The following is a 16,986-nucleotide window of genomic DNA, read 5'->3' as shown; positions in this document are numbered from 1 at the left end:
CACGCTTATCCAGAGTTTCTGGAGGTATTCCTTATTATTTGTCCTGGAAATCGAGCCCGACTCCTTTAGGCCTAGCTGCCCATGTAATCCTCTATCTGCAGGGATCCCCGCATGGAATCTCATGGAGCCATACGTACCTACATCGCGTTAAAGTCGCCCAACAGACCTAGCCTGGTGGAAATATTTGCGAAAATGCCCACACAATAGGCAGCTGGACTTTGGCTTTGGGAAAGGCCAACAGGCGACGAGATATAACAGGGTCGTGAGCTGCTTCATTAAGTTTCCCCTTCTTTTTATGTGTTCCATTCCGAACCAAAAGACAAAGGTGGCGTGCTCGAACAAAAGTGAAGTCATCAGACGGGGGAATTTAGGTTGCTGCGAGTAGGTACAAGAATGGAAGCTGAAATTTGTAGAATGTGGCTTTCTACTTAATACGCACTCAATTTATCTATGACGATTTCTCAATATTTCTCCGCATAATAAGTCTTTTCACGTCGAGGGGCCACCACGGGTAAAGGAGGGCCCCAAACCCACCTGTAAGTTCTCGATTCTCGACATTGGGACTGGTATTGACGGGAATTCCGATGAGGACCATACCGGTCTTCTCCATGGGACGGGGTACCATGTATGGGACAATCAGAATGGTGAGTCTCAGGCCTGTCATCTTCTTCGAATCTAACGGCTTTCATATTGCTACCGCATCCGTCATCATGTGACTTGAACACGGTAGCACGAGCACAACTACCTTGTACTGGTGTTACAGCGTGATGATGGACATGGTCAAACATGCTAGTGGAACTTTTTGAGTGGACATGCTTGACTGTAGGTGGATGATGTTGGCGCTCATTGGACTGGATCCCTTGAGTATGGTAATGGTCGGTGTGGTAGCGGTGTTCTTCGTCTTCACTCGACTCGGGAGATCGAGACCGGGATTGCGGGTGGATATATTGGCTTTTATGTCGGTTATGGCAGCAGATCTCATGGTGCTGTACAAGGGGGTCGGAATCGACGTTGTTCCTACAATTCGTTCAGCGGTGAAGAAATACCGACGCAACACAAGTACAAGTCCAGTCTTACATTTTGAGGCGAGAACTCTGACCTTGGAAGTTAGGACAAAAATAACAATGAATTGTCTCTTTGGTACTTGGGGCTTGACGTAAGTGATATGCCCGATGTTTGACGGTATCAATATCGGTGTTGTTCAGATGGAGGTGATGGTCTCTTGGGCAGGGCGTAGCTTGTTGGACGTGACACAGGTGATGATGGTCATAGCAGTCGGTGTTTTGTTGGGTTTCTGTTCGATGGCATTGTGGGATAATATTCTTCCTCGCCTTGCTCTGTCGATACATATGATGATGCATGTTGATGTATGAATAAAGAGACTTGAGGATACGCCCAAGATCGAGAGATATATTCGGCCTTGAAGGCGGAATCCCAATTTGGATGCTCCTCCTGACTCCTCTCACAAGCCTTGGCTGACGAGGAAGAGCAAACAGCCCTTTTAATCGCAACTAGGTCGGCACCCGCTTCATCTTGTGACTCTCAGACCGGTTACCTATCTGAATCGACCTTGCTTTTTTTTTTTCTCTTACCTGATGCGTGGCCCCCTTCAAAATGTATGTTCTCGAATACTCCGAAGATTTTGGAGGTCCCGAAGATGACTTCGCATTCCAAAGAACCACCGTAGTCTACGAAATGTCCGGCTCGATCTACAGAGCCTACTCACGAAAGCGATATGAATCAAAAGAAGGGATTCAGTTCGGCGACATGTACAGCACCAACAAGATTCAAGGGGCTCTCATTCTCCCGGAGTTCTCGGACAAATTCATGAAGGCTGAAAGGCCCTCGGATTGTTCGACTGGTATATAGATCTAGGTACTCAACCAACTTAGGAAAACGGTACTGAAAATTTAGGCCGGTGTCATCCTGGGGGGTGCGAGCAGCAATTCCATTAATGATTCCAATAATTTAAATTGCTTCATATTGACAGATCAGGTGGTTTCTGAATAGCTTCATACTTCGAAGTATATGGAATACGCAGTGAGCCCGACATAACCAAGGCGGTAGTAAAAGCGGTAACCCGATTAGGCTGGTTGTCGTGATGGTCGGAGGTCGACTTCAAAAGTTCTGCATTAACTCTATTTTTGCTTTAGAAGGGGGAAGGGTAGTTGGTTGCTTTATTAAACTACATAATGTATGTTGTATTTAATCAAATTGGAACGGAATCGAAACAGCAGTTTAAAACAACCTCATTGTATTAGGAGTAAATTTATACTAGCGTGAAAATGAGTGAGACAGAACTTTTGCAATCAACCTCCGTACTGCCAGTCCCGATGGCACTGAAGCACAAGCGGATGACACTGAGGTGGAGGCAGATGATAGCAGAAATTGAGCCAGGAGGGAGTCACTGCCCACTTGCACGCCGCCTTTGATTTGCCCGACTTGATCCACTCTAGATCATTCCGCTGGTGATAGCGGAGATGAGAGTCAAGAATTTGTCCATGGGCTTCAAATGTAGTCAGTACTCTGGCTGGGGACTGTGTGGAGTCGGGATCCGGAAAAGAGACGGGACGAAACTCTGCATAAGCAACCGTCGACATTAATACAAATGAGATCATCCATCTTCACTCTGGCTTACCCCAGGAGGGCAGAGACCCGCTGAGCCGCGTCATCTCACTTTCATAGGTTCGACCAGTTAGATAGTGCAGGTTCTGGGTGCACAATTCCTCGAACGTCCTAGTAGTTGAATCTTCAAAGAGAAGGCGAGGGCTCGCCATCATATCACTAGGGCGTAAGATGGGAGGGGCGTGTTGTGATGCCAGCGAATGGACCTTCCATTGAGGATCATCCGGGCTTCTTCCAGTACCAAAATTAATCCACCTAGTTATCATGAGGGCGATATTCCGTTTCCCATATACACGCAGCTCAAGCTGATATTCGGTATTGCACTTGTCGCATGTTGTTCGCAAAAGTGATAAAGTTTCCCTCTTGTGATGAGCATCGACAAATTTATTAATCGAAAGTAATAAATCAGCGCTTCCTATGTGCGCGCAAATTTGGTAAATTTGTGGAGGAACTTGTCTATCCTTGTCCGATAATAGCCGCTTGGCTAAGCCACTAACTGACATGATGTTTTGGATCCGTAAGCATAATGCTGGCAATAAGTCGCGGCATACGCGTGCCTCGAGAGAACATAGCGCGGTTGATGCGATGTAGCGATTGACTTCGGTGAAGGATAGTGAGGATGCGCTAAGACCGCACCGAGAACTATAGTAGTAGCGCCTCATTGCAAGTTGCAAATGAAGGAAACAGAATGTATGATGAGTGTAGTAATAGTTTTCCTTACTATGTATACACATCGTCAATTCAGGAATGGACTGCCAGTCTCCCATTCGCGCACAAGGAAGTTTGGACTGCGACATTTGTTGATTGCTTGGCCCTAATAATCCAAAGCTCTTTGACCCGCAGTCAAATCTGTGAAGAACATAGCAGACATAACATGTGAAGTAATGTCGATCGTCTCGTGCCGGTCGACTCAGAAAGGACAACCGGCTTTCATTCTCAAGTTGTTTTCGATCCCTCCAGCTCTCAAATGTTGCGAAAAGTCGATGGTTGCAAAGCGAAAGACAGTAGGTGTCTTCGGATGAGAGAAAGTCCGCTATCGATAGCAGTAGCTCAACGACAAGGCCTCCTAGCTTATTGGGTCTAGGAGATTGAATCTGTTCTCTTCCACTGGGCAAACATAAAAGTTTGGTGAAACTGCGGGATTTTTTCCATGTTGACAGCATTGTCCATGACCAGGGTGTAGATGAAAAGGCAAAGAAGATATTCAATAGAAACTGTGAAATGTCTGATCGTGGACGAGACTGGGACCGAAGGTATATCGTAATGGACCAAAGTTATTGCAAGGAAGGTGTAAATTAGTAACGTGTTGGAAGTGGAATTCTCACAAGACACGAGAAGCAGCCAAGTCACGAAGACACCAGGGCCATGGATGCTTCCGGTGGCGGAGGTCTCTTGTCCAATTTATGTCTTGTCATGGTGGTTTCCTAGTTGGGAACTATATTGTCTACTGAGGAAGGAACGGGGTCAACACGTAATATGAGACTGCCCAATATGTAGTAGTCGACTCAGTAGTTTCAACAATCACAATCCATCGAACAACATCCAACCACTTCTATCAATCTACAACCAACACCATTATATGATGGCTTATATCAATCTCCCGCGAGCACTGATTGCTTTTCTCCTTGCTTGCCTCTGCACTTTCCTACAGGAGCGCTCGGCCTCACGCCCAGCCTCGCGTCCGGCATCGGGTTCAAAGCTTCCGGTACGGGCCCGTTCCCTGCAGCCAATTCAAGAGGAGCGCGAGAAGAAAGAGTGAAACCAAAGCGAGTGAAACCAAAGCGAGTGGAATCAGAGGAGTGAAATCAGAGGAGTGAAAGCAAGGCGAGTGAAACCAAAGCGAGTGAATCAAAGCGAGTGAAATCAAAAAGAAGTATAAATGAAGTCAATAGGAGGCGATGATGCCACGTAGGATCATATGAAATGTCTGATATGAACAAGTAAATAAGCCAGGAGAGGTGACTCTTCGAGAGAGAACATGTAGCAAACACTAACCCAAGGCCGTATAATATAATAACGGATAGTGAAGCTGTTCTAGAGTTCAGAAACACATGCGGCTTCAATTCGGCCAGAGCTTTAACGTCATCTCGCAATTGTCGTGATTGGCACTGGAACCGTTGCCTGGAAAGGTCGAAAAGATGAATAAGAGGATTCAAGAAGAAAAGAAAAGAAAAGATCAGGGTTCTAGATATGAGTACGTAATTGAGATAGTCCAGCTCATGTCCTGAAATGTGCTGGCAATATTGGCTGCCTCAAATCCTTTCGCTCAGCTCCCCTAGACACCGGAGTTCCTTCGAAGCTAATATCAGCATCACGGGGGAAGTAAATTAGAGAATACACTCGCTATGACCCTTTGTACATATATGAAAGGGAGGCAGTCGATCTCTTTAGTCACAGTAGTTCAATTGCCAGCTTTACACTCGTTCACAATATATTGACCACATTTTTCTGCATTGCGAACGCGACGAGCGCCTTGGCTACATCAGGTAACCTGCCGGTCATTCGAGAATCTCAGCCAATTATTGATCTGACGCACGTCTTTATTCAAAGGTCAGAATATTACCAGATGATGTCGAAAGTTGCTTGCTGTATGTCATCGAGGGTGTAAAGCGCTGTACCCATTCTTCCCGAATTGTGAGGAATGCATCGCAGACTGCTTTGACAGCGTCTTCGCGAGAGTTTCCACAACTCTCGATATAAACTGTGTCCATCTGTCAGTAATTGGTTCGCTCGAAGGAGAGTGGGAAAACGTACACTTGACCTTAGGCTCTGTGCCCGAACCTCGGAATGTGAAGCGTACCCCGCCCTCCAACCACAGCGTAATCATCTGGCTTGTTGGATCTTCAGGCAAGTCCGGCTTGTTATCAGGGGTGCTGGAGTCATAGCCCTGGGTCAAATCCCTCCATCGTAGAATCTTGAAGGGGCCAAACTGCATATTTGCGAGGCCCGGGCTGCCTCTGATACCCTGGAACAATGTTGAAGTGAGCTGTGGATTGGGTGATCGGAAGTAGTTATTCAAGGTCTCGTGATGGCCGAATTCGCCGAACAATTGCTGCAGCTTCGCATATGCAGTCAATCCCTGGGCTCTCCATTTCGCCTCCGCTGCAAGGAAGACGGTAGCTGCTGTAATGCCGTCTTTGTCATAACAGACAGCTGGGAACATGTATCCCAGTGCCTCCTCATATGCAAAAGGAATGGTCTTTCCCTCTTTCTCCAAGTCCCGGGCGACATTAGCCATCCACTTGAACCCAGTCAGGGTTTCTGCGAAGTGAATTCCCTTTGCAGCTGCCATCTTTCCGAGCATCCCGCTCGACACCGTTGTAGTCAACACCGCGATGTGGGACCAATCTTTGCTGGCATCGAATGAATCCAAGATATGGGACGCTAGAAGTACACCGACGTGATTTCCAGTTAGAGTGTGCCATTTCCCACTGGAAACATGTTAGTTCAGATCAATTGACAGTAGTCAGAAATCGAGGCTTACTCCACTTTCTCCGCCACGGCGAAACGGTCGGCATCGGGGTCATTTGCGATGATCAAGGTCTTTCCTTCTCGGTCGGCAGTCTCGATAGCAAGATCCAAAGCTCCAGCCTCTTCCGGATTGGGGAACTTCACAGTGGGGAATTCAGGATCTGGCTTTTCCTGGGCAGCAACGGATACAAAGTCATTGATTCCAAGTGAGTGGCACAAAGTTGGAAGAACCAAACCTCCGACGCCGTGCAGAGGTGTATAAACGAACGGTCTTGAGGGCTGCCAATTGGTCACCGTAGATTTCTAGAGTAAACTCGTTAGATTGATCTCCTGAAGCACAGCCCACAACGTACCGTGAACTCTGCGACTCGGTTACTGTAGTGAGGCAGCAATTTCTGATAGGAATCCGCGTGCAGGAATTCGCCTGGCTGTAATTCCGCCCATGCGGTCGGCCATGGCTCGAGGTTCTCTTGAATTGACTGTGCTATTTCGCCGTCTTCGGGTCGGTTGATCTGGGCACCATTGCTCGAGTAGCTACAAGGCAGATCTTGTCAGCAGTCTCCATAATATACATTCATAGTTCTTACACTTTGTAGCCTATAAAACAGTCAGCAATTATTTTACAGCATCAGAAATGGGTAACATACCATTGTCCTGGGGTGGATTCTTCGAGCCGATTAGCCAATCCATCGATAAAAGTAGTTTCGGGGTAGACCTACGTGGCTCGCCGTCACCATAATACCTGCGGCCGTACCGAAATGGTTCACACCGAACGCTACCATGGGTGTTGGTCCTTCCACATTGAAAAACCAAACAGGGATGCGTTGCGCGACGAAAGCGTTAGCCGCGAGTGCAGCGAATTTCGCAGAATTGTGACGGGCATCATGTCCAATGACCACGCCCTTCGAAGCGATCTCAGGACGCTTGTCTCGAATGAACTTGGCCAGCCCCTGGGAGGCTTGTATGACTATCAACGAGTTCATGCAGGAGAACCCCGCGGCCATGCGGCCTCGGAGACCAGCTGTTCCGAATTCAATGCCTAGATGTATACACGAATTAGATACGCGCCGAGGATCAACATAGAAGGACGTACGATTTCGAAGGCGCTTTTCCAGCTCATCGGTGGCGTTAGAGTCCCGAAGTTGTTCTATTTCCACGCGAGTTGTATGATCCTATATACCCGAGTCAGCGGGATCATGCCACGAGATGAAACATGAATCATATTGACCTGGTCCCATTGAAGCCATTGCTCAGTCAAGGAGGAAATTGATTGCTATAGGTATAGAATGATTAGAACAATGTAGTCAACACCAATTTATAGCGAGACTCACTGCCATGTCAAAAAGGTACGTGCCTCGGTATGTTGGTAATGTGAAGGTGGACAATCACACACGCTGATCGGGTCCCCGCTGTTATCCACCTCCGCCCCATAGCCCTTGCAATGTTTCTGCCTATTTTCAATCTCATTCTTGTTTCCTTTGTTTATTTGCATTTTGCATGCTTTTGGTGAGTTGCTTAGTTCAACTCTCAGCAATGTCACTGTAACCCCATGTTATCTGACCCTACGTACATCCACCCTCTCACCGCACCGCATACGATGGAGAAGACCGCATCCCGACCGTCCCGGAAGGATACCCTCTTGACTCGACGATATATTGAAGGCCTGATAGCTGAGGGCAAGCATGTCATAATCTTCGAGGGCCGTGTCCTGAAGGTAGACTCATTCATCAGATATCATCCCGGAGGGGAGAAGCCAATCAAGCACATGGTGGGCAGGGATGCGACAGATGAGATCAACGCGTATGTTTTGGAACGGCAAACACCACCACCTCTGATCAGTCTAATTGACACCGGTCTCGTATAGGCTACACTCCGAAGAAGCCCGCAAGCGCATGCACTCATACCAGATTGGACGAATTGAAGGGACATGGATCAATTTCCGACCCCCGATCCAGGGCGGCACGTTCCGTGCTTATGCCGAAGACACGTGCGCGAGTGATGAGGATTCAACAGCACAAGAATGCTCCAGTGGCTCCAGTCAAGATGGATCAGTTCCTCCCTCGCCGATATTCGATGCGGTCGACTCGAAATCCACAGTTCGTCAACGGAAACCGGCCGGATCTGCTTTGACCGACCAACCTCAAGCCAAGCCTGCCTTCTTGGATGCGAGAACACGGGAGGAAATCGTCTTGGACACTGCCAAATACCCCTCCTTGGATACCGCAAGTCAGGAAGAGATCAAACGAAAATACCGCGAACTGAACGAGCGTATCAAGGCCGAGGGACTTTACGACTGCGACTACTCTTGTTACTTCGTTGAATGTTGTCGGTATACCCTTTTTGCCGGTCTTTCCTATATGTTCCTCCGCATGGGATGGTGGGCGACCTCGGCATTCTTCCTCGGCTGTTTCTGGCATCAGCTTGTTTTCACCGCCCATGATGCTGGTCATATGGGCATTACACACAATTTCCATGTGGATACCCTTATTGGAATGTTCATCGCAGACTATCTCGGAGGATTAAGTCTCGGGTGGTGGAAACGAAGCCACAACGTTCATCACATCGTGACCAATGAGCCAGAGCATGACCCGGATATCGAGCATATCCCATTCTTCGCTATCTCGCACCGCTTCCTCACGAGCCTACGGAGTACCTATTACGATCGAATCATGACCTTCGACGCCCCGGCTCGGTTTTTGCTCAAATTCCAGAATTACTCTTACTACCCTATTATGATGCTCGCTCGGTTCAATCTCTATGCCTTGAGTTGGGAGTATCTACTAAAGGGCCAAGCTCCTAGACGAGGCCCTGCTTGGTGGCATGTTTGGTTTGAGCTGGTCGGACAGGTCTTCTTTTGGACCTGGTTTGGCTACGGTGTGATGTACAAGACGCTTCCCGATGCAAGCAGCCGCATCATCTTCCTCCTCGTCTCACATATTGTTTCCTCGCCACTACACGTTCAAATCACCTTATCCCACTTCGCTATGTCAACCGCCGACCTAGGAGTCGGTGAGTCCTTCGCGCAGAAGATGCTCCGTACCACTATGGACGTCGACTGCCCAACATGGCTGGATTTCTTCCACGGTGGTTTGCAATTCCAAGCCATTCACCATCTCTACCCGCGGATCCCGCGTCACAACCTACGTCGTACGCAGAAGTTTGTCATCGAGTTCTGCCGCGATACTGGTATCCCTTATGCCATCTTTACCTTCTACGATGGTAACAAGGAGGTTATCAGCCGGCTTGGCGACGTCGCGAAACAGGTCCGCCTCATGGAGGAGTGCCGCAAGTCCATTGCCGAGGGCGGAGCCTTCTCAGATCACCACTGATACGAAGCGTCAGTTCCTTGCTGGCCAAGTGAGTTCCCTGTGTGAACATGTTATGATGACTGTCTATACCGCATTCTATATGTGTTGAGGTATATTAATGAATTACTTGAATGCGTTCTGTTTCAATGCGTCGTGGCTCTTCTATAGAAGCCCAACAAATTTTATGTAAATTACATGCACAGTCATTACTAGATATCAAAAATAGAGAATGACCAAAGCTGTTATGCCGCATTGCATCCATACAAGCCAGCTTGATCCTTTCGTGTGATTAGCCAGGCAACCCACCGCCACGCGCCATCTTTTTCGCGTGCTGCTGTCGGCGGTTATGATTCGCCCGACTACCCTTATTCTCTTCCTTCCTCTGTCTCGACACCGTAGTATCTGGCTGCCCTTGGCCACCAGACGAAGGATCACCACCACGGCCACGACCGCCACGACCGCCGCCACCCCGCGCCCGACCACCACGGCCACCGCCTCCTCTACCACCCCGCGAACCAGCATGGCCAGAGGACTCGCCCTCATCAGAACCCTCGTCTCCATTCTCACGAGGCTGCGGCCTCCTGTAAGACGTAGGACGCAACTCAGGCTGGTTAAGTGATCCAGCACCAGCCAACGCGCCAGCATCCATGGCCAGCCGATCTTCGAGTTTCGCGAGACGCTTGGGATCACGCGTTAGCATGAGAGCCCAGCCCTCGATAGCCTCGTCGGTCATTTCGGTCTCGCGCTTCAACGATGCGCGCGGCTGGGAGCGGCGGGTCGCCACGTCGCGGGCGAAGAGTCCTGGATTGGACTTGTATGTTCGGAAGAGAATTGTTTCGGTATCGGCTGCACGGCGGTTGCGCTCGGCTGGATCGGCTTCGCCGTCTGCCCCACCTGTGGCTCCGTCGATAGCGCCGCCTACGTCGGCTGCGTCGTAGGTGTCGTCGCGCTCGTCGTCGTCTGAGTCGAATGTTGCGAGCGCGGAGAGGATCGCTGCTTTGTTTGCGGCGTGTTTGCTGTGGTCTGAGAGGATTATGTCGGCTGTTTGGTCTAGGTCGGCGCGGCCGAAGTACAATTTTCCTTGCGCCTCGCCAGAGCGGCTTAGTTCGGCGATGTCCACGTCTTCGTCGAAGATATTCTTGCGGGCTGGTAGTGGTGCCAACGTAGGTGATTCGGGTGGTGTTGGCTGGGGTGACATATGGCTATGGTGAGGTTCTGCTGTGGGAGGTAGTTGCTCGGATCGATCTAGAGACTGGAGCTCAACAGGAAGAGAGTCGTCGAGAAGGTGGGCGACGATGGTTTCCGGGTTGTCATTGTAGCAGTCCAGTAGCCGTACAACAAAGCCCGAGCCAAGATCAGGGAAGAGGTCTTGTACTTGAGTGACTAGTGACATCTTGTGTGCGTGAAGTTCTCCTGAAACGATCGGATGCGAGGATACTTCTTTTCCTTTGTCCACTTTCTTGCGTCTTTGATACCGATGGTGTAGTGACTTCGATTCCACCTGATAGGTGCGCAAGCTGGCAAGAAGATCTTGCCCCCGTTTCTGGGGGTGAATGCTCAGATACTTGTCCAGCCGAATAAGCAAGTCCGAGCTGCAGATGAGATCAGAAAGTAGAGTTGCTTCCCTCTTCATTTTTGGCGCTCCCACTCGAGCAGCGGCTTTGAGGCTGAACAGCTGATCCAATAACGAAGACAAATTGACTGGCTCCTTCAATAAGGAGACGAGCCCGACGTAGATGTTAGCAACGAGAATCTTACGAAACTCCTCCCGGGCACCTCTTGCCTGGTAGGCTTCCGATATCGTATCCAGGAAGTCGGAGCCTGCCATGAGCTCCTGGCCACACGCTGGCAGCACTGAAGCAAGGATGGTCAGACGGCGGATGTCAGAAATTACTTCGGGTTTTGACGATGAGTTGGCCGAAGAGAGGTTCTTAATCACAATTGCTTTTGCTCTCTCCATACTGGAAGTGATCTTGCCCTGGTGCAGATCCCAGGCACTTGATAATGACGTCTTCAGGGCCGCGCTAGAAGGGTAACAGCAACATAGATTGCCGAGAAGCCTCCAGTCCAGAATTCCATCTGGTGGATTGGAGAGATCGAGTATGTATCTTCTTGTCGCCAGAAAGCACAGCTTCCGAAGCTGTCGAGCTTTAGGTCCACTTTGTAGACTAGAATCCCCCGCAGCCGTATATTGGTAGTAAGATCCCAGGAATGGGGGTATTGATGGATCTTCAGCTGCTGCAACCTTAAATTGTTGATCTGATGCATTCAGGCGGATCCCCAACAGGGCCATCCATGCATCTAGACAAGATTCCCAGTCATTTGATGGGATTGTCCTCCGCACTGCGGGGGATGGCACTGGAGCCAGCGCCGGAAACTCCGCCATTGGGGCGATCTAAGGTGGTTATGGCTGGGAATATGAGAGTAATACAAGGGGAGAAAAGCAAGAACAAAAGGAAAAACGCGTAGCCACCTGTCAGCCCTGATTATCACCTCGAATGCCATCACTTGGCGGACTCTTGTCCTCTTTTGGTGATGACATAAGCAATTACTGAAAGGGGACCTAAAGGAGTTTAGCGTGCGATAGCCGAAGCGCCAAGACTTTCGCACTGAACATTTTGGATATGGAATTCTCGATCCACATTACTCCAACAGCCATCATCACTTTACCGAGCCTAGTAGTTCAGGTCTTGACGGCAATCGCCTTTTAAATTGTGCGCGCTCCCTTTTTTCTGCTCTTGAAATTCCCTAATCGACTTACTAACCCGTTTCAGTCCATACAAATTCAAGATGTCTTTCCAGAAGCCCGAGAAGGATTTCGGCGAGGGCCCTGTACGTTGTTCCTGATCCAATGGTCACTGTCGCAATCGCTGCTACACCTTGATGCAGCTGTCGCTTTGTGCAATGTGTCCATAGACCTCGCCAGTGCAAACTAGGTACTAATTGCTTCTCCGCTCTACAGAAGGTCCACAAGATCCGCATCACCCTCACCTCCCGCAAGGTTGCCTCCCTCGAGAAGGTCTGCCAGGAGCTGATCGACCGTGCCCGCTCCAAGTCCCTCCAGGTCAAGGGCCCCGTCCGTCTTCCCACCAAGACCCTCCAGATCTCCACCCGTAAGACCCCCAACGGTGAGGGTTCCAAGACCTGGGACAAGTTCGAGATGCGCATCCACAAGCGTCTCATCGAGTGAGTATTTCCCGCCCATTCAGTTGTGGCAGTATCGCCGTGGTATAGCAGGTGCAGTTACTGACATTCTACTTAAGTCTTCTCGCTCCCACCGAGACCGTCAAGCAGATCATCATCAACATCGAGGCCGGTGTTGAGGTTGAGGTCACCATTGCCGCATAAATGCGCTAGGCTGGGCTTGCCTCAGGGAGGGATCGTGGACTGGCCAATTTGGAGTGCACAGCACGACTTTGGAGCTAGTCCTGGCCCGCATGACTTGTTTCGCGCTGCGGGGGATTCCGTTCGAACCTGGAATTTAAAAAATAAAAAATGGAAACATCTTGAAACAAAAAAGAGTCTCATTAGTGGACCTAGACCGTAAATTTGTGCGTTGAAAGTGAAATTAAAGCACTTCCAATTGCTACATGCGTAAATTGATTGTTGAGCTCCTAAGCGCCAGTCCCAATGTTCCGCACGCCCGGAACATGTTGCTTAGAATGAAACGTCATCTCAATCCATGAGACGTGTGATAGGATAACAATAAAATGAAGAAGGACAAGAAAATGCTCTCTCCGGGGATTAAAAGTCGAAACTGAGCCACTCCTGCTTGGGAGGTACTGCGGGAATGTTGCCGTCCTTGAAGTAGCCATTCTGAAGGAAAAACTGATATGCCTCAACGACTTCTGGTGTGTATTCCTCGGGCTTGCCGTGTGCGTCTTTCAAACCAGCTGCATCAGGAGGCCCGTTAGGGAAGTTGATCCGGACAAAGGTTATGTTGTCTTGCGGGTGAAGGTAGCACGGATGCTCGTTGATATACTTGACAGGGCGGCCCTTCCACATGACTAGTTGTTTAGTGGATGGGTTATGTCGAGTTTCGCCCTCCAGTTGTGGAAGAGGGTTGAGGTCTTGAGGATTTTCGATTTTGATGTATGCACGTGGGCCGGCGTTGGTACTCTGCACCGGCACGCCTTGAACTGCAGGCTGGCCAAAGGGAGACGGAGCAGGTTGTACAGCATTCTGGCCAAACCCACCCGCAGCAGGCTGATTCTGAGGTACCTGAGTGAAGGGAGAAGGGGCAGATGGAGCACCAAATGGGGCGGCGGCTGCCGGAGCTGACGGTTGGCCGAATGTCGTAGTGCCTGTCGGGGCTGAAGGTTGACTGAATGGGGCGGCGCCCGCCGGAGCTGAGGGTTGGCCGAATGGAGCAGCGCCTGCCGGGGCTGAAGGTTGACCAAATGGGCTCGGATTGGCAGCTGGCTGGCCAAATGGAGACGGGCCAGATTGTCCAGCGGTTTGACCGAAAGGCGACGGAGCAGGTTGTCCGGCGCTCTGGCCAAACCCACCACCAGCAGGCTGGTTCTGAGCTACCTGGGTGAAAGGTGAAGCGGCAGATGGAGCCCCGAATGGGGCCGCGCCTCCTAGCGCTGACGGCTTACCGAATGGGCTTGGGTTAACTCCTGGCTGAGCAAGAGCTGGCTGGCCGAAAGGTGTTTTGCCGAAAGCAGACTGACCTCCCAAGGTGGAGGTTTGGCCGAAGGCTGAGCTACCCAAGGCAGAAGTCTGTTTGAAGCCAGACGGCTGCGCTGGTGCTGAAGCCCTACCGAATCCGACTGACTGCCCAACTCCTGATGGCTGGCCAAATGTCGAGGAAGGAGCACCGAACGCTCCAGGTGCAGGACCAATGCTGGGTGTAGGCGCGGCCTGGCCGAATGGAGAGGGTTGGCCAAATGGTGCTGGAGCTTGGTTAACAGTCTGGGTCTTTCCCTCGATAATGTCCAGTCGATTAGGATGTTCATTCTTGCCGTCAACGATATATTTGACGGCACCATTGAGGTCATTCAGTGAGATTTCCATCTGTTGCACGCATTCTTGCCACAGAGCCGAGGCTTCTTGGACCGCTTCGTTCAGGTTACCGGCTGCTGCTAATTCATAATGGCGCAAGCGCATCTCTTCCATGCTGCGTTCGCGGTGAGCTCCGCCGAATAGCTGGCGCGCAACATCTCTGTGGGGCGCATATGCGGAGAAGATCCATTCCGGACGGCCCTGGCCAGCGGTCAAATCTTGCTTGATTTCGCTTGCCTTCACTACTGGGCTGCCTGTTGTCAGTTTGAATCCACTCAAGGCGCTGGGGATGCGACTTACTCGGCTACTTGTTGAGTCTGGTTTTGACCTGTTGTAAATTTGTCGTTAGGGTTTGGAAGAAGGCTAGCCCGAAGGGGGGGCATGTGGTTCACAGGATTGATCATAGTTTTGAACAGGGAAACATTCGTTGCACTTCAGACTCGAAGGAGTTTGGGGTAAACCCAGCAGGTAGAAGGGTAAGAGCAAGAGAAAGAGATGGGGGGAACAAATGAACATAGAGATCGAACAATCAATCTCACGACACAATATATGTCCAATAAATGGACTCTCCGCATTGAGCAACGCTGAATAAGAACAATCCAATTGAACGTACCTCCAAACCCTCCTGATAAAGCCCCGAATCGATTCCCCGATGGACCAGCAGTCGGTTTGCCAGGGTGCTCAAACTTGCAGCGATCTTCAAATACATTAGTGCCTTGATTTCTCTACACACAAGGGATTCATACCTCCAAACTTGCAGCGACCCTGCTGAAAAAAGTTGCATACCACCATCTTCGCGGTTTCGGTGGTTGCTCAACTGCTCCCCTCCAAAGCAAGGCCTGTATCTCAACGGCGTCTCTCAGATGAATCTGTGTCCTTCGATATTTGATCAAGCAATTTGAGAGAAAATCAAGAATAGGGTTGGTTGTCGCGAAGAGAGAAACACTGAACTCCTGTGGTTAGGACTTTTCGCGGAATTGGTCCGTATCTTATCGGAACGCCTACAAAACACTCACAGCATTCTTGTATAGCACGATTCTTTAATGTTTGAGAGTACGAGATTGGATTTTTATCACTTTATTCTTTGCCTCGAAATGAGATTAAAGGGAGTTGAGATATAGAAGTTCAGTCCAGCTCATGTAGTGGATGCAATCTCATTAACAAAGAGTTGTATATATTAGCACAGAACCGACAGAAAACAAAGTACCATGAGAAAATCATTCAAAGCCATTAAAACCATTAAAGCTGATTGCTATTTCATTTTTGAGTAACCAATAAACATTGAATCCAGTATAGATCACTGGTTGGGTATATCATCTACGTGTGTCGTATGCTCCCCCGAAGGTCATCCCAATTCAACCCATCGACCTTTTTGCCACCCAAGGATTCGAGCTCCGGGTTGAGTTGCCCAGTTCGCCCAGTTGCAAGGCGTCGCATCATCACAGTATCCTTAGCTCCAGAAAGGGTACTAGCGTTGCCCTGCAGTAATACGTGCTCAAACCACTGTTCTTCATCTTCATCAAGTGGAAGACCGACGAGTTCCATCGCACGTCTACTTCTGGTTTGGCCAGGGGTGGCCTTGTGAACAAATTCCACCAACTGCTCAAAAAAGCTCTGACGAAGAGTGTCGTCGTATTTGCGCGTGAAGTAGAATGCCTCGGTGAGGTTTGCTCGGGCGAGTGTATCGAAGAAAGCTTTGCGGATCTTTGTGCTTACAAGAGGAGGAGCCGCAGTGAGGTAGTAGGCGATTGCGAGGCTGTCATCATGCTTGGGAAGCTTTGTGAGGGTAAGAACGTAGAGAATCTCATCGGGAAAGGTAGGAATGAGCGAGGGTTCAGTCAGATGCTCCACTGCGCGCTATTATATCATGGAATTGTCAGAAGATGACCGCCCTCAAGATGGTTCACAACTCACCCTGAAATCGAGTCGATCCAAATGCCAAAGACCTTCGATGAAGAAACGGTACTTCTCTGGCAGGTGGCATTGTTGCGCAAACTGAGACGAAGCTTCTGGCGCAGTGCGGCAGTCCTTCAGGATGTAATAGATCAAGGACTGTTTGTGATGGATATCGAGGTCCGAGGAAACGATGTGGCCGAACAGTGTTCGGAGATCTGAGTTGGTCCTCGGCGGGTAGATCTTGGTCACTACAGAGAAGTGGTTGATTAGCCCGAGGCTTCAAGCGTAGAGCTTCAAGTCACAATACCTCCTTGGATGCCGACGAGTCCCAAGAGTCGATCGGCAAAGAGCTGGTCCAACGAGCGCCGGTTGGATAGAATCTGGTCAAAAACCTTTGGCTCATATGAATATTTCTTATTAAATGAGAAGGCCTGGTCGAAGCTCTCCCATGGAGCCATGCTGGGCATAATGAGAGAAGTGATGGTTTGTGTGAACAATTCCCAAGCTGATCCCCATGAAGCTCCGCGGAGGAGTAATTACCGTACGGTAAATTACAGCGGGACATGGCGGTGAAGGGCTTGTTGTGGCAGAACAGCGGACACTTTACCCGTTTGGGCACGAGGTAAACAACCCACTTTGAACTGACAAAACCTCCGCACAACACTATCGCCCCTCTCCA

General features: G+C 49.9%; 8 protein-coding genes across 8 annotated transcripts; 3 read left to right on the top strand and 5 right to left on the bottom strand.

The window, feature by feature from the left end:
* Positions 1-448: 448 nt before the first annotated feature.
* On the bottom strand, positions 449-664 carry N7518_003143 (uncharacterized protein; the record flags this gene model as incomplete). Its single annotated transcript, XM_057184070.1, has 1 exon — positions 449-664. The coding sequence occupies one exon, from the start codon at positions 662-664 to the stop codon at positions 449-451; it is 216 nt and encodes a 71-aa protein (XP_057045520.1).
* A 950-nt stretch (positions 665-1,614) lies between these two features.
* On the top strand, positions 1,615-1,869 carry N7518_003142 (uncharacterized protein; the record flags this gene model as incomplete). Its single annotated transcript, XM_057184069.1, has 1 exon — positions 1,615-1,869. The coding sequence occupies one exon, from the start codon at positions 1,615-1,617 to the stop codon at positions 1,867-1,869; it is 255 nt and encodes an 84-aa protein (XP_057045519.1).
* A 3,296-nt stretch (positions 1,870-5,165) lies between these two features.
* On the bottom strand, positions 5,166-7,588 carry N7518_003141 (phosphoribomutase PRM15; the record flags this gene model as incomplete). Its single annotated transcript, XM_057184068.1, has 9 exons — positions 5,166-5,326; positions 5,380-6,056; positions 6,110-6,399; positions 6,450-6,630; positions 6,684-6,693; positions 6,744-6,762; positions 6,816-7,135; positions 7,190-7,268; positions 7,490-7,588. 9 exons carry the CDS (start codon positions 7,586-7,588, stop codon positions 5,166-5,168), a joined length of 1,836 nt encoding a protein of 611 aa, XP_057045518.1.
* Positions 7,589-7,693: 105 nt separating this feature from the next.
* On the top strand, positions 7,694-9,425 carry N7518_003140 (fatty acid desaturase; the record flags this gene model as incomplete). Its single annotated transcript, XM_057184067.1, has 2 exons — positions 7,694-7,896; positions 7,961-9,425. 2 exons carry the CDS (start codon positions 7,694-7,696, stop codon positions 9,423-9,425), a joined length of 1,668 nt encoding a protein of 555 aa, XP_057045517.1.
* Positions 9,426-9,693: 268 nt separating this feature from the next.
* N7518_003139 (ASCC2 family CUE domain-containing protein) lies at positions 9,694-11,790 on the bottom strand (the record flags this gene model as incomplete). The annotated part of the gene is made up of 1 exon (XM_057184066.1): positions 9,694-11,790. One exon carries the CDS (start codon positions 11,788-11,790, stop codon positions 9,694-9,696), a length of 2,097 nt encoding a protein of 698 aa, XP_057045516.1.
* A 404-nt stretch (positions 11,791-12,194) lies between these two features.
* S10a (40S ribosomal protein uS10) lies at positions 12,195-12,752 on the top strand (the record flags this gene model as incomplete). The annotated part of the gene is made up of 3 exons (XM_057184065.1): positions 12,195-12,236; positions 12,367-12,590; positions 12,668-12,752. The coding sequence occupies 3 exons, from the start codon at positions 12,195-12,197 to the stop codon at positions 12,750-12,752; spliced, it is 351 nt and encodes a 116-aa protein (XP_057045515.1).
* A 396-nt stretch (positions 12,753-13,148) lies between these two features.
* Positions 13,149-15,203, bottom strand: N7518_003137 (FG-nucleoporin nup42; the record flags this gene model as incomplete). The annotated part of the gene is made up of 4 exons (XM_057184064.1): positions 13,149-14,661; positions 14,712-14,739; positions 15,025-15,108; positions 15,158-15,203. The coding sequence occupies 4 exons, from the start codon at positions 15,201-15,203 to the stop codon at positions 13,149-13,151; spliced, it is 1,671 nt and encodes a 556-aa protein (XP_057045514.1).
* Positions 15,204-15,728: 525 nt separating this feature from the next.
* On the bottom strand, positions 15,729-16,774 carry N7518_003136 (ELYS family protein; the record flags this gene model as incomplete). The annotated part of the gene is made up of 3 exons (XM_057184063.1): positions 15,729-16,268; positions 16,326-16,555; positions 16,615-16,774. 3 exons carry the CDS (start codon positions 16,772-16,774, stop codon positions 15,729-15,731), a joined length of 930 nt encoding a protein of 309 aa, XP_057045513.1.
* Between the last annotated feature and the right edge of the window lie 212 nt (positions 16,775-16,986).

This window comes from Penicillium psychrosexuale (assembly GCF_028828465.1).
Source record: "Penicillium psychrosexuale strain IBT 29551 chromosome Unknown utg000002l, whole genome shotgun sequence".
Classification (NCBI taxonomy): domain Eukaryota; kingdom Fungi; phylum Ascomycota; class Eurotiomycetes; order Eurotiales; family Aspergillaceae; genus Penicillium; species Penicillium psychrosexuale.
Note: the sequence above shows the minus strand (reverse complement) of the source record. Positions and strands in the feature narration are given on the sequence as shown.